This window comes from Nothoprocta perdicaria, unplaced genomic scaffold (genome assembly GCF_003342845.1).
Source record: "Nothoprocta perdicaria isolate Ctin4 unplaced genomic scaffold, notPer1 scaffold_84, whole genome shotgun sequence".
NCBI classification, from domain to species: domain Eukaryota; kingdom Metazoa; phylum Chordata; class Aves; order Tinamiformes; family Tinamidae; genus Nothoprocta; species Nothoprocta perdicaria.
In genome coordinates, this window is record NW_020456132.1 from 2361187 (window position 1) to 2388246 (window position 27060).

Consider the following 27060-nt stretch of genomic DNA (forward strand, 5'->3'; position numbering starts at 1 on the left):
AAAAGCTAAAAATTTATTTTTTATTTTCCCTCAACTGGAACAGTTACCAAATGAGGAATTCCCATTATGATTTTTAACCCTTGCAAACACACACGCATAAGTTGACCTGTCTTATTTTATGTGAAACTACAGTCTGAGGAAATTGTCTTGTGTATATCTTGTGTGGCCAGGATTGAACCTCTCCAACCTGTTGGGAACACATTGATACTTGCAAGGATAATTAACAAGAAGCAGAAAAACAAAAACTAAGCACATTTAGTATGGTTTGTTACATCCAAACAAATTTTAAAGCATCAGTYAACTCATGATAGTCCAATTGCAACAGGACACCTTCAAAGTAACTTTTCACCTTTCTTACTGTACTCTGTGATGGCTGCTAAGGTAGCAGTKCAGTTGGGTCCCAGGAAGCCTTTCAGTGGAGCCTAACTGCCCAAGAATTTAAGCAGTTTTTCACAAGCATTCTCTAGAACATAGTGACCTTCATTTTGCTGAACTATAGGCAGTTTCAGGTTAACTAGGATATATCACCATGGTAAACCAAAGTTTAGATATAACCCAATGATATTCAAAGTAAATATGTAACGCTGTGCTATTTATTAGAGATTAACAATATATATAGTACAAATTGAATCTCTAAAGATATAAATGATAAAGAAACAAAATAATTCACTACAAGCACTGAAAAATAGCATGTTAATTCTATAAATACCTTTAACACCTTTTTCCCCACAGACAATAAGGGCCACAAACACAATTATATAAAAGTGTAGTCATTACGATAAAGCAGCCATGTAGAAGAAGGTTGAACTTGTGGCTAAGCTTAACTGAAGCCTCACTGGGAAGCTCAGGAAAGCTCCCTCTTGGCCTAAACCTGTGGAAACCAACCTTTAGCACTGGAGTTAACAGAAAACACTATATTGAGCCAGCTGAACTCAGGCTGAAATACAATTAAGGGTTTGAAGAATTAGCAATATCAGTCCAGCAAGATCTGGAAGGTTCTGCGTGAGTAAAAAATGCTTCAGAAAGAAGTCCTCAACATAACAAACCTGAAATTTGCCACTTTTCCATACTTTTCTGGACAAGAGAACGAGATGGGAAGAAAAACAATCTCCTTTCTTTCACTCCATGGATGTGAAGGAAAACAACTATGCCAGAAAAAGAAATGCATATTTTTCTGATGAATCTAATGCACAAGTCCGATGAACTTTTCATGTCAATATATATTTTAATAGTATCATAATTAGTTCCAAGTTGACAATTGGAAAATAGAAAAGAAATTCCAAAAGAAAAAAGCATAAGGTTAGCTTTAAGCAAATACTAGAGTACTGGCCTGGATCTTTACAATTCCAAGCATTCCCAAAGTAACTAAATGTGCATGACTTTATCCTTCAGTAACTAAGCCAGCCTGGAAGGCAATTCAGACTTTGACTTTTTCTTGAGCCAAAAACAAACTCAAATGCAAGCTAGAGGTAGGTGCTTGAAAAAAATAACATAAAACACAGAGAAGTGCCAAAATGGGGCTTTCTYTAGAGAGCTTGACCACTACGTGAACGATAATTTGAAATCCTTATTTATCAATTAAAAAAAAAGACGATAATAACCCAAACAAACAAAATCAGCTRAAGATCAGCAGTGACACAGAATTTTTGTACGGCAATTTTCATTTCTCATTTTCTCAAATGGAAAGGTGATTTAAATGGAGAAATGCTCAATGTATATTTTCAACTTAAGTTGATTCTCGCTTCAAAGTCAAGACCTCTCTTAAAAGTCACAAAATTTTGCCCATTCGTGCAATCCTAAAAAAGTGCTAAGATTTAAATAAATTTCAAATCTTATGGGTTCTTTAGAAGTTCTTCTTCTATAAAGTTTTTCTTTCCTAGAAAAACTCCTAAAAACTGCTTTCTCTCCTAGAATGTTGTTGGAGTATGATTTTAAAAGCTTTTCTATTCTTTCTCCACTGGAGGCAAAAAATCCCCAAGAGCCCAACTAGGTCTGAACACATGTAGGATGGAAAAGAATAAATACTCTGCTTTGTTGCCTCTTTAAAGCTATACTACTGAATAGGGAAGGAATTAAATGTTACCCCCTGAYATACCCAATCTCCCTTCCCCTTTGAGTGTCTCAATATAAGTATGAATACATTCAAATGAAAAAACTACACAAGCAATTGAAATTGAAATACTCTGGGGAGAAACAGCATTTCTAAAAACAACTGACAACACTAATTGGTGAAGACACAGTGTACAGTTTCTTTAGTAAAATACTTTGAAATAAAAGGAAAAGACAGGATAAAAGCATGTACAATTTCCMGATCTTGAAAAACAATGGCAAGATCATACTCAAGGCTGAGTAAAAATAGCCTTTTATGAACAGTTTATGTCTGTAATTTCTTTTACCAAAATAAATCAAAATCTAAGTTCTTAGCAGCAATTCTTTACTTAATATAAATTAAATGTACATAGGACTAGTGCAAAAAACAGATAAAGCTAGACASACTTTTATAAAAAGGAATGATGTAGGAAATATTCAAGAGTGCTTTAGCCTAAGAGAATGCAGACTGTTTAGAAAAAATGCAGTGGGAAGCAATCGGGCTCCAGCAGCTTTACCTCCAAGCCATAGCTTGGATTACTGCCCTGATCTCCAATCACTTGGTTTATCTAACTTCTCAGCAGGAGATAATACAAGAACAGCCAAACCCACTCATTAAAAGCAAATGCAGCATCTGTTACAGATGAGTCAGAATTCTGACTTCTCTGGAGTGCAGAGTCTCTGATACCTCAGAAAATAGCTGTAGGTAACTGGTTCATGAGAAACTTTTTCCAGGGACCTGYTGGAATCAACCTAATGTGCAAGAATTTGTGCTAGGGAATAATCCCAGCAGTTAGCACTTTTAAAAATATTTTACATATTTCAGTTACAGAATGCTCATCAAAAGGGGGATGTGTTTACATTTGTTTGTACATTTGTCTTGCTATCAATATAYTTTAATTATGTGACTGAGTTTAAAAGAATATTAAATTCTGCTAAAATTGCTTATAAAGATATAGGAAGAAAGAATCAGTATAAGAAAATTTAAACAGTATTCTACTATTAGAAGAAGTCAGTATATTATTTCTTCTCAAATAGCAAGACAGTAAAAGCTGTCATGTGCAGGATATAAAGGTACAGTGAATCAAAATATAACTATTTATAGGTTTAGATTTACATACATAAGCTCTGCTTTAAAATCTCCCACTAAGAATCAAAACTTCAAATAAATTTGATAGAAGACAGCAAATTCAGACTGTTACTCAGAAATTTCAGTTTAGATAATTTTTTAAGGAAGGAAAGATAGTTCAGGAAATGTCCAGTGTTTCATATTTTTATTTGTTAAATTAGGACAAGCAGTTGGATGTTAGCTCACATTGTAGTGAGGGCAAATGAATTCAAGCAGGAGTTGATATATGTTAGAGAACTAGGTTATTGTCACCAGAGGTGACCTACCCCTTTTGAAGGAAACAAAATCATAGAATCATAGAATATTCAAGGTTGGAAGGGACCTCCGGGGTCATCTAGTCCAACCCCCCTGCTCATGCAGGGTCACCTAGAGCACGGGGCACAGTCCAAGCGGGTTTTAAAGATCTCCAAAGAAGGAGACTCCCCAGCCTCCCTGGGCAGCCTGTTCCAGGGCTCTGTCACCCTCACTGTCAAAAAGTGTTTCCTTAAGTTCCTGTGGAAGTTTTGGTGCCTCAGCTTGTGGCCGTTTCCTCTAGTCCTATCGCTATCCAGCACTGAAAAGAGGCCGSCCCCTCCTCCTCACTGCCTCCCTTGAGGTATTTATACACGCTGATCAGGTCCCCCCTCAGCCTTCTCTTCTCCAGGCTGAACAGGCCCAACTTTCTCAGCCTTTAATGAGAGAACATATGAGAGCCTAAAATGAGAGAATGTAAGTTAGCGTCAGGCAGTACAGCAGCTCATTCACGTACTGCAAAGTCCAGGACAACAGCTTTTAAAAAATATTTTTGGTATGAATAGAGAAATTTCTGTCTCTGTTTCTGAGTCTTGCTCCCAGTTCAATGCCTTCTCTGAGGTGCTGTTATAGTTTGATGTGGGACTGTGAACCAGATCAGGGAATTGGTCCACATGGAAAAATCCTTCAAAAATAATTACAGAATGGGCAGACCCAAGAGTCCTGTGATTATAGTACAGCTGAAGTATAAGGAAAAAGAGCTTTGTAACAATGAATATTGATGTTTTGAATGCATGTGAGCATTTGTCTTTGGCTTCCTATTACTACTGCATGCCCAGGTTTTCATTCCTGCTAGTCTCAATCAAACTACACTGTGAAGAATTCCTAATTACGAAAAAATGGATTAATTTGAAAGCTCATTCTTGGTGTCCCTGGGAACACACATTGTTTTAAGAGCTGTCTTAGAATATCTTCCTTCTACTTTGATGACCTGGTTAAATGCTTTTTTTCTTTAATCTTTCTTTTTCTTTTTTTTTTTTTTTAAAAAAAGCTTGTTAAATTAAAAACTTTAAATATGACATTTACTTTGATAATGCTTCATAGTATTTCACCTATTATTACCTAAATTCCCTTCAACATACAGAAAACCAAGACCACACAGTCATAAATTTCACCTAATTCCAGCTATCTACAAGTTACCCATCTATTTCAAGTTGGTTGCGTTGGCTCCCTCTATCACCAAGACATACCAACCTGAAAGAGGGACAGTTTCCAAACTTCATTAAAAGCTAGGACAGTCCTAGTGTAAAAAGTAACATAGAAACCATTTGGTCAATAGATATGTTCATTAAATCACATCTGAACTTGTTCCACAAAAAGGGCCTTATTTGTTTTCACGAGATTGAAACGCATTTCCAGTATTGTTCTGTGAACGGTTCTGGTCATGGTTGTGTTGATATCATGAGACAAACTCCTCCTTCTTACTGCAAGAGTTAAGATGCAATAGGAGAGTGAAAATTTTTTCATCAAGATAGGACCTTTTGTCAAAGATCTTTTTTTCCTAGGAAAGTAAAATTGCCATTGTATTAGTTACCAGGGGAAAACTCAAGCTTAATTTTTTTCCCGAGGATTGTTAGGATAACTTTACTGAAGTAAACTGAAGATTTGATTAATCCAGAAAAGATGCCTGGATCCACRTTTGTCTTTGTCATCTCTAATGGACAAGAAAGATCTGCATGTTAGAAGTGTTTATCCCAGAAAACCTACCTTGACTCTTACTGAGACTACTCAAAAAGAGCTCTCTGTATACTTTCTTTCTGGAAAAGAGTACACAGAGTTTCTGTATACTTTTTTTCTTCTAGATATTTAACCTAATGGGTTGAACTAATGGCATCACCACAGTAGTACATAACCCCATATGCTTAAGGAATTTGCAATAATATTTAAACACAAGATTCCACAAGTGGACCAACAAAACCAGCTGAATAGGCTGGAAATAAAGATTTTGTTGAAGAACTTCCAAGACGTTATATCTTTTTAAGTCTCCCTCAACTGCTCTTGTATGGTAGGGTTTCCATTACTCAGAACAACAAGGTAAATAAAATTAGGCCCAATCCGAAGGACGAGTTGATCCTGTCAGGAAATGCCTTTATTTATTTATGGAAAACGAAGGGAAAAAAAGAATGTGTCCAAGACCTTGAAATAAATGAAAAAGTTTTATCTGATGGAGAAATTTGCCATATATGGATTGATTGGATGCTAACACAGTTAACACACTGCCACAGTTAATACAGGTTGCCAGAATATTTTCAAACACTGGAATAAGGAGAGCAAGATCGTAATCTGAAATAGAAATAAGAGAACCATGAAATGCTGAATAGCTCCATGGACATAATAATTTGATTTTCAAGCCTTTAAAATGGAAAACCAAACCTCATGAGATGATTGAGGGTAGGACTGCACAACACAGGCTACAAAAACAACATTAAAGATTGAGGAGGGAATGAACACACGAGATGTCCTCATACCTTGAACCACTTAAAGCCAAAATGGTTGACCTCATGCACTGATTCACTTAACAGCTTCAGACAGGCAGTGAAGTGGTAGAATGAARGAAAACAAGATAAACAAAAGAGAAGAAAGAAAAAGCATGCAATTAAAAGCAAATTCAGTTTGGATAACATCAATTTTTTAAAATCCACACACAACATTCATACTTGGCCTAAGAATGACCTTAACCTAGTATCATAGCTTGTAAAAGATCACAGGATTTGCCAGCAATTTCCTATTAAAAAAAAAAATCTCTACATTTGCAAACTTTGTCATAATTCTACACAAAAYCTCCATGGAAAATGACACACAGAAAGCATTTGAAAAAGAATTCCCCTCCTCTCCCTGGAGGGGCAGCTGCTTGCTGTTCCTTTATTACCTGATTGTAGTTAACTGATACTGAAGCAAAATCCTCTTTGTCAAAGTGCGACACAACAATTCTTTAGAGGCTAAATGCAATATATCATTCAGGTTGCTCTTCTCAGTATTCTGAGAAAATGTATTTTCTGTGTATGCATTTATAAGTACCACTCTTTTAGCTCTAGGACCTTTTACCGCATTTTAGCTTTAGGACCTCTTGTGCAAATAAAGCTTCACTTCTATGACAACAGTCCCCTGTTGTACTAATCCAGACATCTTTTCTCCTGTTCATAATAAACCTGTTACCAACAGCTCATGATGGACAGACATCCATGAATAGTTTATCCTCAACAGGCTAAAAACAAGTCCTTCCCATCCTATGACTAAAGTCTTCCTTATTACTCTCTTTCTTTTTTCATCTGTGACAGGACTTCCATATTTTTGTTAATCTTGATGTCTTCTCAGGCCTCTAGACTTTGCATAAAGGTTATAACTACAAATCTGCAGATTTTTTTTCTAATATCACTAATATAAGCTCTTTCCAATTGCAACTGTAGAGCTACAGTAATTCGGTATGATTAGACTCTTGTCTGAATCTTTGAAAAAATCCTTCCTGTGCCAGTTGTGCTCATTTGTGCCATAATCTCCTTGTCCATTGCCTAGATCATGTTAATTCTAGTACCACTCGGTTTTGTTAGTGATTCAAATGCAAGCTATTATCCTTTGCAGGATGCACTCAAGCCACTTTTCATTTCTCAAATGACCTGYTGAGTGAGCAGTGAAATGACTGGCTCACTGTGATCAACCCCTACACTAGCATAAATATTCACATGTTCACCTTTGTGTTTCTGTAACTTCAGATGCATTAACCCCTATGAAATTAACACATGGCACCCTTCTTCAAAACCATCCTTTAAAAAATTCATGGAACCACCTGTATCTTGTTGTATATTTCTACCATAGCCACCATAAAAATGTGTGTCTTATGGGTTTCTATGTGCTGAAAGAAAATAATGAGTAATCATCTCTACGTCTTGTAATAAAGAAATTAAAACACCATCACAACATAGGCATCATATCATTATATTGGTTACTTTTGCAGCTTGGCATAAATTATGTTTCTTCACGAGATAAATATTTTTATTACAAAGAAATCTAAGCTTTGATGCACTATTTGCTGCCTATTTAACATTCCTTCTTACCCATTTTTCAAGCCTATGGAAAGGTTGGAAAGAAGATATACTGCTAAGTACATTCCATAATGTTGTAAAAATCTTAGGGTATGGCAACCAGAATTATTCTTTAAATAGGTCTACCAGCAAATCATCTAGCTTGTTTTAGAAACTATCACTTTATTCCTGAAAGCCTAGATTATTAACTAAAAAGAAGACACAATATAAGAACACACTTTGAGAAAACTCTGCAAGAGGTTTCAAACTGAAGGTATCCAGAACTTTCACTTAAATAACAAACGGAAGAAGAAAATGCCACTGTGACTTGGCTGAGCAAAAGTTCCTATTTGCTAATTAAGGTCATACTTAAGGAACATGCTTAAGGAATAGTGTAACTGTGGAAAAACACAGGAGAAGGTCAGAAGAGCATTTAGTAAGAATGTCAGGTTCAGCTGCTTCTGCTTCAAATGTGCTACCAAACCTCAGGGCTGTTTACTCACCACATACAGTATTCTTTCTTGATGATTACTTACAGGAGTCAAAATCAGACACATGTGATTCTTCTGCACTTCTGATCAGTGATACAGACTAAATCCATGTGCAAAATCTTAAACCTGTGGCTTCAACAGACAAGGATGTATTTTCTGTATGTAAACTTAAGCCAGAGGATTTGTCTCGCTGTCCAGTAGTTTTGCAATTGCAAGCACAATGAGACTGTGGTCCATGAGCAGGACTTCTAAAACCTATGTTAAYAAAAACCATTCCCTTCAAATATGTGCAATGATCAGCATTGTGTGTATGTTTTCACACAGGATAATAGATGGTCAACTGATGGACCAGACAGGTTAGAGGAATTCATATATAAAATAATATTTTAAAGCACAGGATACCATAAATTTGTTTTTTAAATGCACGAAAATGTTACTTGGAAAAAAACAAACTGTCATGAAAGCTTTGCTGACTTTATGGGCTCTTTTCCCCAGTGTTTGAACAGAGATTTAGGTTCATCAAACAAAACCAGCTGTGTTTTGCAGTAAAGCAGCGAGAATACTACTTGACTGTCAGGTTACTTCCCTTTGAGGATTACCAGTGACTTTATAAGATTGCAGACCTGTTTCTCAGCATTGATCCTGGCTGACTCCTCTTGTGCTAGCACCATTTCTCGCTCTGCAGTTATCTGAACACTTTCTCTGAGTGCCTCTTCCAATTCTTCAATCCGATCATCCTTTTTACGTAGATTGTCCTGGAAAATGACGGGAGACCAGGTGAAGGAGACTTGTTTGAAGCCTTTTAATCAACCAAGTTCTATGCCAACCAAAATGTGTTTCTCCCTCCCAAGGTGCAACTCCAGGCAAAATATCTTCACACAAACGAAAGAAAGATGAAGTGATGCAAGAGACGGAAGAAGCATTTAGTAAAGTGAAGGAAAAAAGCCAGCAGAGCAAGATAGATGTGCTTGCCCTCGGTGTATGACATATCCCAGTCCTTCCAGATTCAGCAGCATAGAGAAGCAGGAGTTGTTTGTAAACAAAGATTAGTGTGCAGTTCCAAAGAAGCAGAGTAGGCAGAATTGATAGGCAGTAGGGAAGGAAGCAGGCGTTCAGGTTTGCTTGTTTGCTCACACATTCATCAGCAGGCGAGGTAAAAATAGGAAACACAGCAATGTAGTTTTGTGACTTGCCATTTCCAGGTTAAGGGGTAGAAAAGCAAGCATTAGTGCAACAGAGTTTTCTWTCGTTCAGGTAAGTCTTTAAGAAGTCTTTCATCAATAATGCTCTGGAATTATGAAATGTCCATCGGGCAGTCTGAATCTTAGATAAACAATATACCAAAAATTCCCTGAAAAATTATTCTTTGATTGAGCGCCATCTTCACAGCTGCAAGATTAGATGTCACTTCTACATGCAAGGACCCTTGAAGAAAACTGAATTGCTCCTCAGAAAACACACAGTTTGATGAGCTTATTCAAACAGTGTAGTTAAGAAAAACTGTTATACAGAACAAATGGTGTTCTTGCTTGTACAGGAGAACCTGCTTATCTGAATATTACTAAGAAAATAAATCTCCTCCCTCTGCTGTAGTGGCTTGGTCAAAAGACGGCAAAGAAGGCTGCCCTGATAAGTAGGTCTAAATGTCTGGAGCATGACAGCTTAGCATATCCACCAGAAGGAAATAGGTCGAAGTAATATTTATGTATTCCTTGTCCTGCAGATTGTTTTAGATAATCTGTTTAAGATCAGATGTTTAATGCACATATTTAAGTTACCACAAGCCCTTTATAAACACCTCAGCAACAGAGGAATAATTGAACATGTTTTTGCCTTTGCATTAGAGTTTGTGTCAGATTCACACCTTTGTCTTCTGTCCTGTTTTACTTAGGACTGTAATTTTCCATTGATTCCTTAAAGAATAAAGGAAAAGATGATTGATTTGAAAGAAACCTAAATTTGCAATTTTCACAATACTAATTATTCATTTGAGTTTAAGGAAAGATACTTATTCCTTAAATCCTGCTTTCCAGACTTGAAACACATCACCAAGCATATTGACATACCTGGCCACTTCCAACGAGAGTGTTTCAGTAGCTTTGTGTCAGGCCTCTGGCAGCACTGCCCTGAAGTAGGAAGGCCTAGTGTCCATCTACTAGCAAAGGCAATGGTATTTGCTAGGCTTTGCAGTCAGATTCATACTTTCCAAAGTGGATTCCCCGGGCAAGTAATTGCCATTTAAAATAAAAAGGGAGATTTTTTTTTTCATTTCAAAGATAAGAGTTGCAGAGCATTGTGAGCATTGTTTTAGATTTTTTGAATCCTTCTGAAACACTCATAAAGCCTTTCAACACTATCTCATGGCTACAAGTAGCTTAATTAAAGACTCTTCAAAAAGATAAAAAGCAAGTTCCCCAAAAATTCAGCACGACTGCATGAAAAACATCAATTCCCCTAGGGAATTATCAAATCCCATAGGATTGTTATTCCTGGATAGGAAGCCTATACCTCCACTTCAATCAACAGAGCTGGGAAGAGCTCATTGGATAATTGCACGTAAAATGGCTATTGGTTTAAATGAAGGAAGCAAAATTAAGCAATTATTTTTTCTTAAAGTAATATGTAAAGTTTTGCATACGCCCTACAGATTTTTTTTTTAAATCTAGCGTTAACTTGAACAAATGCTAATGAATATTTAACCATTTTAAAATTTASTCTATGAACTACTGATACCCTATCCAGCAAGCAGAGTTTACTTAGGAACTTTTTCTCAGACAAACACACTTAAAAAGGCCCTATAGTTTACGTGTGTTCCTAATAGCAACACAATAGATCTACTCACCTGCTCCTACAAAATGACATCAATGCCTGGAAGGTGTAGCAAATTGTTGTGTAACCAGATAGCACTAGCAATCCAAAGTCCAGGATAGTTTCAATAGTTTTTCAATAATTATTTCACTTCTAGCTCTATGTTTCATGACTAATTGATCAGTATTTGATATTTTCTAGCATAAACCACAGTTTAAAAGAAACTATTAATAGAGAAAAAGTAAATAAAAGCAAAGCAGCATTTTTCTTTTTAACAAACGTTTTCACAATAGTTTGGCTCTAAACTCTGACATGACAAGCTTTTGCTTAACTTTAATATGTGCTATTGCTGTTTTCCTTTTTAAAATCACATTATGGTAATAAAAATTAACCTTTAAAGAACTACATTAAATATAATTACCTTTACCTACTATGTTATTTCAGAAGTTTCCTATTACAAATTGTTCTGTAAAACTCAGAGATTTTCTATCCATTAGGCTCTAAATCGGAATTCTAGAAGGAAAGATATATGAAAATTTTCACTGTGAAGAGAAAGCAAATAGGCCTCTTCCAGCTGATGAGGCTGTGATAACACAGACACACAGGCAAAAGAAAAGCTTCACTGCATGATTTATCATATGCTGATAAAATAGGTACTCCTCAATAGGAAAGCTGAAAGGACTGATGCTCTGACGTTGTGGACTAGAGCAGAACTAGAGTGGTTTCATAAATACACYAGAATGTGACTCTGAAAGCAATTTCATAATCTTGTATTTTGATAAAACTGCAGAGTGATGGACTGTGGCAGCCTCCTTTCATGAAACTTATATAGATGACTATTCAGAAAGAAAAAGAAACCTGTACAGTAACTACTTTTTAAGATGTATGGCCTATCTATGTCTTTCCACAACCTCTCACTCTGCTGCCAAGTTGCAAACTTGCGAGACTCCACGGCAAAAATGGAGTTGGGATACAGGAGAAGGCCCAGCCTTTTTGCTCACTGATGACAACACAAAGAAAATGAAAAACCCAGCAGATACGATGGAATTGCTGAATTCAGGCACAATATAAATTTTTCTTACAAATACTGTGATCCTAAAGTTGCTTTGTATGCAGATTTCATTCACAATACTTAAACTGTCATTACTTAAAGCCTTACAGGAAAGGAAGGATGACAAATTTTGGGGCTTTTCCCATCTCTTAGGGGAAGGAATCAGTTGTAGAATGTCCAAGTGTATGTTAACAACATACATGAATGTATTCATAATCTGACATGAAATGTTACAAAAGTGCATGAAATACGATCTCTGTTTTCACCAAGGAGTTTAAGTTCAATTAAATCTGAGATACCCTGGCAGACTATTTCATAACAGTGTCTTGAACTAGACTTAAAATGGTCCTTGTGGTCTAATTTTACCCTTTGAATTGGAATTAACATGGATTTCTAAAGTTAAGTCTTGGAAAAGATTAGTTATCAGTTTGATTATGTAATGAACTGCTGCTTCTGCCAGCTAAAAATATCCTGGGACTAACCAATCATCCAGGTTTCAAAAGGCCATATTCAGGTAATCTTTTAATTAGCAATAGGGTATTTTGCCCTTGTCCTTTCATAGACCAGAAGGGAAGAACAGAGTATTGGAAGTGGAACTTAGTGAAACTAAGGAAATGGTGAAATTATTACATTATTGAAACACACAAGCACTTATCTTTCTGAACTACTCCTCTTCCTTATCATATATTTCCTCAAAAAATATATGTAGAGAATCTAATGATAATCCATTTTAAATCTGAACAAACATCTGCTTAGGAAGAAATTTCCCCCATCCTGTGAAACCTGAGAAATCAAGACTGTCACCTGCCTTAAGATTCACCCTGGATACAAGCTGTCATTGAGTTATGGATAAAGAAAATTCTTCACTAATATTTGGAAGCAGCCCAACTCAATTCTTAAGAATTTTTCACAGAGTAAAGACATAAAGCCTTGTTAATCTGCAATTCTAAACTATATGCTGGCTGACTAACATATATTTCTTTCACAGATTAAAATTTTATTGYGATTTTTCTATAAACTTCCCTTGCTTCCTGTCTTCAGCTATATCTGGAATAAAATGTGAAGAACAGAAAGTTCTACTGTAGCCAGCCCATTCCTGAGGACTTATTTGTCACTGCTGGAGTCTATGGTAAGCTATTTGTGGCCAAAAGACTCTCACCAACATATGAAAGGTGGGTTTCTGCAGTGCTGGCTGTGTTATTGCACTGCTGAAGCCAGAAGCAAAAATGTTAAGACAAAATTAGAAGGTTTCTCTCCAAAAGAACATTATTTGTTAATGAATCACTATTTTTCCTTTCTCTGAAAAATAACTGTAAATTAATTTGCAAATAAACACAGTAGATCTGTAGATCAGCTACTTAAGTTTCTGCACAAGAAAAGCATGGATAATTTCTCCTGTTGTGCGAGACTTTTTGCCTTTTAACTTTTTTTATATCTTTTATACAGAAGAGCGAATACTTCAACTTAATGAATTTTGGAGGATACACATGGGGCAAACACTGAAGGAGAAAACACCGTTGTACATATCTAGAATGGCAGTTACAATAAAACCTGGATCAAGAAGAGTGTTTGGAGCACCTCTGTAATTCACCCAAAGCAGGAGCAGTCTATGGTATTTTCTTCTGTCTCCATTATCACTTGCCAAAGAAAATGGCAATAAAAAAGAAGCATGAAATCTTGAAAAGTGGAATTAAATATGTGAATGACTGAAAAGTAACTACTGTTGTAGGTAGGTACATCACAGGTAGAGCATAGCTTGATACATATATCCAGTACTAAAGATACAGTGAATGGAAAAAAGGGAACTGGGAAGTAAAGTACTGTGTAATAAGACTATATGTTTTGTTGGACATGAGAGAACAACAAAGCTGATTGAATAATAACTACYAGTATAGATTCATGCAGTGCTCCAGGCTAAGTCATAGCCTTAGTTAAAAACCTTATTCTAGATAGTGAAGTATATAGTAAATGGTAGCGCAAAAACAGTGTTGCACACTGCTACCTTGATGCCCTCAAATTGTATAAGAAATAAAACACAGGGTTTACTTGTGATGGCAAAAACCTCTGCCTCTCTACTTGAAGCTGAGTATATTGAAGTATTAGGATTATATGGTGTCTCTGTTTCTCATGGAACGATCCAAATATGACTTCTTCCTAAGTACTGGAACAGCCTACATAACTAGCATGAGTTCCTGCTTGACAGTAGAACTTCAGCAGTCTGAGAGTTGAACAGACAGGAACTGCCAACTGGAAGATCTTCAATCAGTGTTTCTGTATCTTTGGAGAGATCACGATGTGTGATGCCTGTCCCGTTTAGGACAACAAATGACAACATCTGTTGAACTGTATCTGCTAAATAAGGCGTACGGATTGAAATTCAAGGCTTGCAAGCTGCCTAAATGCACAAAAGTAACTTTAGGAGACAAAAAGGGAAAAATCCTAGGAGATTTCAGAGTGCAGTTCCACTGAAAAGGAAAAGGAAACTGAGAGGAAGCTGGTGACAGCACTATATATATCGTAGTGCAAATATGAGGGATAACAGAGAGGGATAGCATGTTCTCCTAAGAGTAAAACAAGGGAAAAAGAGAAGGCATATACTCCCACCGTATGCATGTACGCATGCACGTGTGGATCATGTGAAAATAATTAGTTTGAGGTAAACCAATATATACTGCACATCATGYAATAGTGCATAATGCTGTACATACTATGTTTAAAGGGCAAAACATGCCTGTGTTTGTCCCTAAAACACATATACCTGGAAGAAGGGAAAAAAGACCACTGAAAAAGTAATATGTGAACTGTGAACCCCAAGCACATCACATAATGCCCAGTATAAATACATTATGTTTAGTGGATCCAATTTAAACAAAAGGGAAATGAAAGGGAAAAAAAGCCCAGGGAAGAGAACCGATTTTCCATGTTGTCTGTTTCTCGAACACTCTCAAAATCCTTACCGAAACTTGTGCATATTCCTACTTTTCTCTGAAAACTGGTACAAATATGTTTCAGAACACTACACAGAGTGTCTACAAAATGTGCGAACAGCTTTAGCTGCTCAGAATTTTTGTTCCAAGGTATTTTATGTGCCAGCACTCACAGGTGTGATATTTTCAAAAAGTGTTTCAAAAATGTATAGCAGTAGTGTCCAAAAGTAACGGCATTGACCTACAGAGATTGCAGGTAACAGCACAGAAGTATCCTAATCAATTCTAATTAACTTATGTTCATCGTAACGCTTTGCACTTCCTTGTCTTAAAATGAAATGCTTTGCAACCTAGATATTTATACATTTCTTGAAGGTGGACAGAAAGTGAGAAGAGAAGCAATATGACAAATAGCTATAGATAGTATTACACAGGCAGCCCTGGAAGGAAAAGGAAGAACAGATTAAATCTGTGAGAACCTGGCAACTTCTCCTACTGGGAGCTACCAGGCTTCTGACACGTCTTTTGTGTTACTCTAGGCTTCCCGCCCCRAACAATGGAATTAGACAGGAATGTTGATTTTGTATAGGCATTTTTCATTAAGAACAACCTAGACAGACTAAAGGACCTTGCCAATACTAACAGCCAGTCTTACCATTTAGCAGCTCATACAGGATGCCAAGGACTTTAACATTTCACTTCAGCTGTTGGAAATTACCACTTCTGCGTTTTTTAAAGCCAACAGGGACTATGTTTCCATGTAACCATAGTGGGTCACTGCACTGACTATTGGAAGGAGACCCAGGGCTGACAATACAGCTGTGAAGTTTCCAAAGTGAGAGCTTTTGTGAGAGGCTAATGAGGGAAATACTACTGTAAAAAGATTTCTTCTTCACATATAAATCAACAGTATGACTCAAGACTCCTAAATTCACGTGAGATTTCAGCAAAACAGTGACAGTTATAAGTAACTGCCCTATTAATAAGTGGCCTGATACCATAAGTGATTCCCTTGATACACCCCTATTCCTATGAACTATCCTTCCTGATATCAGTCCTGTCATCATCACTATACTGATATATCACAGCAGGTGTGTGACGTACCTTTCTTTGCCCGTTTTCAATCCAATCATTCAGCCAAAAAGAACTGCAGAAGCAGCATGCATATATAACCATCCATAAAGGTCACTTCTGCTGCCTTCCTTCCGTTCCAGAGCTCCATGTATGCCAAAACTTACTGGTAACACAATATTGGTGTGGAACTGTTTTATATAGCAGTGAAACTGAGGATGCTGTTGAATCTCTAAGTTTAGAATTCTGCAAATCTCACACATTCATTTTAGTCTCTGATGCCTCTTTTTGATTTTCATCATAGTAGAGTAGCTAGGGTATTTGTGGCAGGACTGAAGAGTTGCTTCCTTTGAAGTAGACATTAGCTGTTGGATAGGACTAACATTTTGGCAAGACACTAACCACTATTCATTTTACCTAACGTGAAAGCACTGTAACTACTCCATCCTCTTCCTTCTCTTCCTCACTCCGAGAAGCCACATACACCAAGTGAAGTTAATCTCAGGGAAAATATCTGTTTTGGAACACACAGGATTCAGCTACCAACCCAATATATCTATATAGAATCTAGGGAACTGTTTTGCTTTATATATTAAAAACATTTTCTTCTCAATACCTTTTCCAGTAAATGCACTGATCAATTTTACCACATCTGAACTGACGCAGTAATGATGTCATATCTGAATATCTAATGATAGGCTTAAAAACAGAAACAAACATATATTTTTGAAATCCTTGTTAAATACCTTAACCTGTTAAACTAAATAACAGCTTATTACATAACCTATTATCATTTAATTAAGAATTCAATAATCATGATTAACACTGTCCAAAAAGAAAACATTTTTTAATTTAAAAAAGAAATACAGAAAAGCAAAAAGATAAAAACTCAGGCTATTAGGATGCATATCTGCCACATTATTTGGTCAGAAAATAGAAATATTGATGGCTTTTAGCTAAGATTTGTTCTCATTAAGAGAATGGCAATCAGCCTATAATCTTCACTGTAAGTATGTGTATGACATCAGCTTGATGAAGAGTTGAAAAGGTTTCTTATTCTATACTTCCTGACTTGGGTACAGCAATAGAAACTTAAAAAAAATCCTYTTAAAGATTAAAATCTTTATTAAAAAAATAATTGCAATTCAAGAAGAACTAAATGACTCAGATAATTTGTGTGCCTGTATGGAAAGCCAAACTGATACCATTGTAAGAACACAATATGAAAAGAAAGAGGTAAAAAGCAGATTTTTAGATGGTAATATCATGAAAAAATCATTAATTCAAAAATATTGACATGAGTATTCAAAAAGAAAAGCTTCTTGTCAGGGTATTTTTGGTGTTATATTGATAGTATTGTTTGAACAAACATCGTAACACCATAATATTCTGAAAAATACTATTTAAATTCACTGGCATAAGCAACAAAAGGATGAGCAAACCAGAACATTCCTACTTACAGAAAAACAAGGAGCATCCTTAACTCCAAAAGTATAGCATAACCATGTATACATATAATAATTTCAGCTTTTACTAGGAAAAGATGATCACTGACCATTTTTTAACTTAGGTTTTCAAAAGAAAAGGAAAATTCTAAGCATTTTACCATGTGGTAATATCTAGATTAAAGCCTGTGACTGGGCACACATATKAAAGATGGTTTTTGTTGACATATGCAAGTACATATTCATACTGACTTTCATCTGCCACTTTACTGAGTTAGAATTGTGAGAAAATTCTTGAGATAGATGATCTTTTACATTAATATCTTGAATGAAGAAATTTAGTCTCATTTAGAGAAAACATCACATTTGCCTTTTTAATGAGACATATTACCTAAGCATAAAGCAATAATTGCGCAACGCAAGCTCAAAAAGCCATAGCAGTAGGACACTCAGGCATATGCATTTTATACATCTTCAGGCGAGAATTCTGAATTCTAATCACCAGAAAAAGATTAAGTGATTCCAAGACCCAGGCAGTTTTTTCCTGCCACCTGTATTCAGACCTGAGCATATCTCAAAATTCAGCAGCTGAAAGACTGATGCTGCCTTTTAGTATCTTGCAATCTTCCATCAGTCACAACTTATGAATAAATAATTTTTAGCCTTTGCTTCAGTGCCAGTTAATGTGTGCACATCACAGTAAAAATAATTGTTGTGACATATCCAAAGAGAAGAATTTAATAAGGTAAGTGCCAATAAATTTAGAATAGGCTTGTTTCCATAGGAAAAATAGAGTAATTTAGAGGTTATAGCAATCTGGGCAGCTTGCTAAGCAAGATAAGGGAATGATATTGAATTAGAATGAATGGAATTAGTTTTGTTACTACTTCAAAATCAATTATATGAAACATTTTAAAGGCAATACTAAAGCACTTGATCCCATGGGAATAGAATTTAAAAAAAAACCCTCTCTGTGTGTATGTATTTTTATATATGCATATAACACATGTAAAACCAATTTTATATATATATATGAATTCCAAATTTTGTCTTTACATTCATAGCATCATCCCACAACCAGTCCTCATCTGTCAACCAAAAGAAAAATAAAGCAGAGCACCAGCTTTATCCTAAGGAGGGTAGATGTGCACTGCAGCTGACTGGACATTTTTGTTCTTGAGAAGATGCAAGTTAGCAACAATTTTCAACACAGCAGTTAAAAAAAAAAAAAGGAAAAAAAAGTTGAGAGAGAAAAACAGAAGAAGGAAAAATGTAGATTTATTGCCATTTCTCAAGCCCAAGAAATAAAACACCAAAATGAGGAGAAGCTGTTTTTCTGCTTGAATGTACTCCCATTGTTTTGCTTAAATCTAGCCTTCAATGTTTTCTACTCTCAGGAGAGACCTCCTCACAGGAACCACACTATGTTGTCAACAGTTACATTAATCTCTCTGACAGTTTTTAGGAAAGGAGTTTGAACTCAGATACTAATCTTGAAAAAAAAATCCTTGTGAAAAACATCTAGTGGTTAAGGTTGCTGGCACACATTCAGCCGTCCAGTCTTCAGAGCACTTARGTTTCTGGCATATCATGAAGGGTACCAATGCTCCTCTTGGCCAAGCAGGCAACTGAGTACAAATCACAGATTTCATCTTCCACTGACACCTAATGTTTCTATAGTGAAGGCTTGGAGAAAGGGGGTCTGGAGAATAATATTCCTGATGGATCACAGAGGAATGTTAAGATGTAAGGAGTCCCCTTTCCTCTCTTAAAAACTTGAGCTTCATAATGGTTTTCTCTCATTACAAATCTCAATTTGCAGCTAAGGAAATATCAGGATAATTGGGAGGCTGCCTAATTCCAGTTGTAAATAGCAAATTTTAGGATTTTTTTCCAGCTGTCTTTTCAAAACTGCAGAGTATTTTTACATTATATAAAAAGACAGAGTTATACAGCTCAGCTTTCCTAAAGACATGTAGGCAGTGACTAGGTCAAACCTGAACATAATGAACATAATGAATGTATAGTAAACCAAACTATAAGGTGAAAATCAATACAGCAGATGGCTAAGTGTCTAACARGGGATACACTGATCCATTCTAAATGTCAAGTCTGTTCTCAGGCTTAGTTTCTGTAAATGTTACAGCTACAAGTATTCTATAAGGAGTGCTCTCTCTGATCAAATAAAGAAGGTGGCAACTCCGTTACAATGTATTTAATGCCAGAAACATTGATTACTTAGAAATGACAGGTGTTGACTCTATAAGAACTGTCATATCAAATCAGCAAGGCCATATATGCTGATATTCCAAAATGTATGTTATATTTCAGTTGGAGGAAAAACCTGTCTCCTCTTCAATAACACAACCAAACAATTCATATGAGCTATCAGAAATCCCTGAGACAATTCATTTTCCACTCAAAGTATCTTATTATTGTTGTTGCTTCAACATGCAATGCTGCACATATGAGCTGCAATAAATTTTAAGACTTGTAAATATTCATTAGAAAAAAAGTCCTTGTTAAAACTGGAGCTAGAAATGTCATCACATTCTTCTCATGACTAACTTTGCAAGAATATTGAAGAAAATGAAGAAATGTCAAGGTAAGCATGCCCTTCTTCAGTGGGCTTTCAAACCACTATATACTCTATCTGTATGCAGATGTCTGGAGACCTGTAGATAGCAGATTTCTGTATGGACACCTGGGAAAGCTGTTATTAGAAAGGGACCAGGGTAAATACTCTTACAGCTTTGTAAGTACAGAAGTTTGTCTTGATGAGTGTCCTTCTAGTAAAGAGAGGCAACTTTTTTGCGAAGTCCAGCAGATCTACTTGTCAGAGAATGAGAGATGGGTAGCACTAATATTACTGAGAACAGGACCTCCTCTGAAAACAYATAGTAGTCCGGGTTAGAGTTCATTTGTTCTTGCCTGTCCAGATGTTTTTCCTACCTTCTTGGGTTCATTTTCTGTTAATCTGTTAGTAATTCTTCCTGATATTCTTTGGAATAAAGCTGCACTTTACGATTTCAACAGAGAAAATGCAAGAAACCTTAACCTTTACTTAGAAGCTCATTTTTTTGTGTATGTTGCCAATGTGCACGACTGTATTGCTGAGACTGAAAACCAATACAACTTCATAATATTGCAAGTTCATATGATACCTTAATTTCTGGTACTATACCATATTTCTCCATTGTTCAATGGATTAGAATTTCTTTCCAATCCTATTTCTGTGATGTTAAATGAAAAAAGAATCAAAATATTAAACTAATATATATTTTTTTCACTAGGGAGCATTGCAAATGCACACATCAGAAAATTGTTTTTAACTGTTGAATTACTTCATATACGTATTACAAAACATGAACATGAAGAGGGGCTGTCTTTTCATCACCCATTGAATGCCTATCTACTTTATATAAGCAGATGCATCTAGCAATGTTTAATTGGGAATTTTTAATTCCTTAAAAAAAGGGTCAGAATTAAAAGTAACTTCAACAAAGAAACTTTGTCTCTAGAAGTTGCAAAGATCTTYGCTAAAAGGTCATCATTTTGGAACTTCTCCCAAGTACCCAGGAAAGTTGGGAAAAGCTCTCTTGGCATGTGGAGTTATGACTTGACAAGTACAAGAGCTGTCTTTTTCTCCAGGCACACGTCACCTTTGTTTGTGTCTATAATACGTGCACACCTTACGTGAAAATTGCAACTCACCAAGACAGACATGCTTGTGGAATGTTTTATTTTCTATAGCATACTGTAAAAACAGAAGGAAATGAAAATGTCTACTAGAATGTTACATCTCTTAATGTACCCTGCTTTCTGCTGCACAGGGAGCTGTCACAAAACCTGACAAGAGGTTTTGGGGGTCAGTCAGCCTCCAGACTACTGACTAGCTACCACTGTGCCCCGTCTAAAGCAAAAGAGAGGAAGACTGTGCATATATTCATTCCATTTASATTTATATGACGTATGACTGTCATTTAAACCTTATATTTGTTCAGACATGTTGAATGTTTGTTAGTAAAACTTCTAGGTGATAATGTAGGAACAGACAGTACAAATCTGATTCAGATCATGCGTGAACTTAGACTCATATTTATGCTTAATTATCAAGAACCTAAACTATGATAGTTCCCTATGAAACAACTTATTATTGAGCTATGGATCGATTTGATGAGTGACAGAGAAAAAGCCACCCCTTCCAACAATGCTAACAATTTTCTTAACTGAACTGCAAAATGAATTCAGACCATCTCAGTCCTTTATGGCATAGGGTTCTGTCCTCAGGTCCTGGATGTCCCACTGACATCAGAGCTGAGTAGGTGACAATGACACCTAATAGGACCCAAGAAATAATACCACCTCTTAGGCTGAACAGGATAGAGAACTGGACACCCAAATACTAGAAAGGCCAAAACATCCTGACGTAATCCATATCYAATGAATACTGGGAGAGGAAGGGAGACAGAAAGAACATTTTGATCTGAGTAACTCACATCTGAACTCAGAGAAACTATAGGTCTTGTATGTCATGTTATTTTTCGGAATAAAAGCTGTAGATGCAGGGAAGCAAAAAAAATCCCTGATCTCAGCCAGGTTGCCGTTGAGCACCTAACACTTATATGTGCCTTTATAATGTTGATCTGGGCTATCCAAGGGATATACGGAAGTACTGACAGGCAAGGCTGGATCTGCTACAGCGGTGGTCATAGTGGAAGAGAATTTAGCTAGCAATTCAGCACCTGTAATTCCCAGAAAAGCATGTAACAGCATGTAACTAGAGCAGTTTGCTTCAAAGCAGATGATGCCTAGTAAATTGGGAAAGGTATCATGAAATTTAATTTGAGACATTTTTCCTTAAATTTAACCTGTTCAAAAATTTCCTGCACTATAAGTACACAAAATATTTTCATGTCAGAAAACATATTTCTATTTTAAYAGACAAGAAGTTAGATTTTTTTCAGGCCAATGAGGTTATGTATTTTAAGACTTATGAAAGAATAGCTTCAATATTCAATATTTTGTGACTTTCCTTTAATTATGCATATCAAATTTCAAGTTGTGGAAATTGAGAGAATTAAAGAGAATAAAAAATAGTAAAGAAAATATGCTATAACAGTGTTACTAAAATATTCACTCATACTACTACTATTTCAGAATTTGGGATTATTTAAAATTAAAACTCAATCTGAGCAGTCCTGTGCAACTACCATTTTACTTTCTTTTTATTTTTTCCTCTTTTTACTTGAGCTTTCACMACTATCATTTCTATGGTTTGGATAGTGGTCCTTGTTAGACCACAGGACTTCCCTAACTTAAAAGATCCTCTAATACATAAAGAACTTTTCTTCGCCACATTCTCCTTGCCAACTGCTTGACCTTTCAATCGAACCGATTTTGTTTACTCATAGAAGGTTTGGAGAAGTCCAAAAGTTCTGTCATTGACTCATTTCCTGCACTAATTCAYGATCTGGATGTTGATATCAACCTTGCCTCTTTCCTCCAAACTCCTGTCTGTTATCAGTATCACATGACATTAAGAATCAACCTCCACATTCCCCAGAGAGCTTGCAAAATAAACACAGCTCACTAACGAACCTCTGTAGCTGATGATTTTTTTAGTGGTTTTGTACACATTGTTCAAAGTCAAATTTACAGATTAATTAGGGAAGCATCAACTTTCTTTACTGATGGCTGAAAGAAGTTGCTTCATTTTCTCTTTCATCATGGACAGATCCAAAAAGATAGCAGGCTAAAAAACTTCAGCCACCTTAATCTCAAAATTCAGCCACAGTACGTTAGAATGAAATTCTCCAGTAGTAATTTAAGACCAGATGAATTTCACTTGGTCTTTTGGATTTTTAAGTGGTTCACTGGCTGGATGTACTTGTCATAGTGCCTCATAAATAGCTCCCGGTAAATAACAGATTCAGAAAATTCATTTGACGAGAAGTCATTTGGCTGTCTTTCAGTTTTATCTAGCTTGGTTGGGATTCTAGGAGACATTACTGAACAAATATTTTCTTAAAAAAMCAGCACAATTGGTTATATGGAAAAATCAGTTCTTTCCACTCCAAAGCTGTATTTCCTATCTAATGCTCAACACGATACAGGAATTCTATAAGGACAAGGACAAAGCAATATAGACTTGCCCACTTATATATAATTAAAGGATTGGGAAGTAAACATTAGATTATCCAACTTTAAGTGTATAAGAAGTGAACTTTTTTTTTTGGTGTTGCAGCTATTCATTAAAGAATTTAAATGTATTTTCTACAAATGCTGGAAATATAGTAATCAGAGATTTCTGGGCACCTGCTGCAGTATGGATACAGCGGTAGACAACTCCATGTCACAMAATATTCTGAAAATTTCTTCTAAAAGCTCTAGAAAATGTTGGAGTGTTAGGTAAAAAWATATGCATGTTACCTTTCATATGTATGTTCTAAGTACTCACTCAAATTTCTTGAAATTTCAGTAAATGTTACTTTTCTAGGATAAGATAGAGTATCATTTCATTTTCACAATAGCCAAGCTTCAGTTACTTCAAGCGAAAATTTTCTATTCCAGTCCAACTGCTTGTTTTTTTTTCTCCTGTTTATAGACCAGACACTCGTTAACCTCTCAAATCTCTGGAGAATTGTGGTTTTAAGGGAACCCAGGAGGAAAAGACAAATTTGGAAACCCATTTATCCAGCTCACTAGAATTGAGACATTATGGTTTTCTTTCTTCCCCCCACTCCCCAAAATACCAAATTTCTATCATCAGAGCTCTCTGAATAAACGAACATTTTGTTACTGGACTCAGGAAGAAAGAAACCACATGCCTGTTAGGGACACAGAGAGGAGGAGTGGAATATGTGCTTGGGAGCGTGTTTATTTGACTGGATTGCAGACGGTCAACCGAGGAACATGCAGATCATATATTTTTGAGCATTTCATAATGTCTTCTTATTAATTCCAGCCAAAACCACCAAGACCAAAATTATCTGAAATTGGTGCTTGTGTGTCCTGACCCCAAACCCAACAATGGTTGCATAAAAAAAAAMCTGTTTTCCTCTCAGGTTTATTTATTTTTTTTAATCAATTAGAAGGCAGTGCTCTTTGGAGTCTCTGAAGAAGACAGGTCACCATAGCTAACAAATTGAAATGTGGTACTGGGTAAATTTTACTTCCAGGAAACCAAAATGTTGAAGTCCTTGAAAGAGGGAGGCTATAAGCAGAGAGCTCTTCTAAAGGAAGGAGCTTTTATTGAACCTGTCACTTGTCATTAAACACTCCATATTTTACCTTACCCTGATATTTTCATTAGAGCCTAAAGACCTTTTTCATCTGTGAATGAAAGCATTCCCTTCAGCCTTGTGCTGTATATGAGGAAAGACTCTCAGAAAATGAGCCCACCCAAACGGGACAATTATGTTCACAAAAGCAGGAAAGGCACTAGGGAAAACCAAGAAATATTAATATTGTGATAACTTCTATATTTCAATGCTGAGTATTACATGCCACTGATATTCAATTCTTCAATTCTAAGACATTTGTTAATTTTTTTTATCTCATAAATACTTGTGTAAAATTATATTGAAAGTAATTCTCCAACTGAAGAAAACAGTGCAAAATATAACCCAACATAAGGAAAATGGAAAAAAAGCATATACTATTGTACAAAAATATACATTTGGCTGTAATAAGGGAAACAAATTACAAAAGGTAATGAGAAAAAATATATTCCTTGTCATCTATGTTCTCAACTTTAGTTTCCACACTTCAGTAAAAAATCCACAGTATTATTAGACAATAAATCCACAATAAATTAACACTGAAGAAAATAGAAAAATTTACCCAATTAAACTRGTTTCTTCAAAAGAGAAAATTGATTACCTTTTCTAGTTTCTACATATGTTGGCTCTTTTTAAGTTGAAATAAGAAATATATATATTTATAGGTAACCTATGGTAAATACACTATTCACAGTTTTATATCTGAGATATCTCAACAGGTCAAATATTTAGTAATAAGGAATTTGATAGYACCTTGCAAAGACTTCATAATTCTTAAACAGCTATAATATAAAGCAGCACTATTCCTTATCCTGAACAACACTTTCTGAACAACAGGTGCTTCACTACTGCCACTACATCTATACAATCACTGAGATATCCCAAAATGATATSCGAATCTTTATAAGAGCAAGCTTTAAACTGAATAATTCTAATAGGACTTAAAGCTATCAGCTACTAGAACATTACTGCCTGTCCATTCTTATGCATAACTGTGCAAATGTATTACCTAATTTACTGTTTCTAAAAAATAAATGAGCAATTTTAATCTGATAATAGCATCTGAGAGACAACAAATTTCAGGCTTATTCCAGTATATTCCATTTGTATAAAAGAAAGGAAAATGGCAAAGTGGAAGAATAATGGCAGGAGAAAAAAATCAAGCAAAGAAAACTGTACCCTTTAAAATCTGTACCCTTTAAAATCTGTAAAAAACCTTTAAAACCTTTAAACAGTACCCTTTAGAACCTGGAAAAAAAATCTTGTGCAATAGTGTAAATTGTATAGTATGTACAAAATTGCATGTCAGATGTCAAGGACTGCTTACCTTTTACAACGTAGAATATATATTTATATAAAAACACATTAGAAATCTAACCAGAGACTACATTATTTTCAGAATTTTTTAAAGACTTCACTTATACAAGGAGTATCGTGTTATCCGAACTTAAGCTGCCACATAACTAGAGCCTTGTGGACTGCTGTAGCACTACAGCCACAAAACTTATGAGCAGATGTAGAATACCCACATCCCAGGCATTTATAAAAATCTGTACTTATGAAAGCATTTTGTGCACTTAGACCTTAACCATTTCAGTGCACTGTGCATACACGGCTGGAACTGAGGGGGAAAACCGCAAAATAGTGCATCTGAGAGCAGTGCACATGGACACACGTTTCTGTGGTTCTTTGGAAAGTTCCTRAAGAGTTGAAACCATCCCACTGGGATCCCACAGAACAGAGCAAAGAAGTATCTATTTAAATTAAGGAGGGGATTTGTCTTTTCTATTGAGCTACTGCGTTTTACCCTATGTCTTTATTGTAGTTGTAATATCAAATGTAACGGGCAACAGGAACTAGGATTTTACCTAGAATAGCAAAAGAAAATACCYGCAGAAAGGCTTGCGCTGTTAAGATTTCCAAAATAACCTTAAAAGAATTCTGTGTTCATCTTCTCTGGCCAAAAAGAAAGTTATTTTTGTAAATTAAAGAAATCCCAGGAAAACATCCATTCTTTTTACTTAGTGTCACCACACCTTTGCTTTACGCCAGTACTGTAGTTTAACATAACTATGACAGCATTTGATAACTTACTGCTTGATAAAGCATTGGAATATCACAAACTGATTTTCATTTGTCTATGCAGATTTGAGGGAATCAGCTAACTGTGTGGGGCAGCAACATAGCATGATTTCAAAAACAAATGAATAGTAAGAATAGCTATAACTCATGAGGCAGTGCATTGCTTCACTCTCAAACAGCGTTGTGTGAACACCAAAAACACACGATCCTCCAGTTACCCCATAATAAATTCAATTTACTATAAGAATACTTACTGACATCAGCTTGGTTATCTTTCATTTACTGAAGAAAAGGTAGCAATAGAAGGTAAAAAAAAGCTGGGAAAATATACAAAGCAGCTACAGAAAAAGACTGTTAGAACAGCAGTGAAGAAAG

At 35.8% G+C, this 27060-nt stretch overlaps 1 protein-coding gene across 1 annotated transcript in view; it reads right to left on the bottom strand.

Annotated features, from left to right (window-relative positions):
* ERC1 (ELKS/RAB6-interacting/CAST family member 1) overlaps positions 1-27060 on the bottom strand; it is a 267410-nt gene that overhangs the window by 104002 nt on the left and 136348 nt on the right. Inside the window, exon 14 of the mRNA XM_026052172.1 lies at positions 8642-8773. Coding sequence (XP_025907957.1) covers positions 8642-8773 — 132 coding nt within the window. The remainder of the gene's footprint in view (positions 1-8641; positions 8774-27060) is intronic.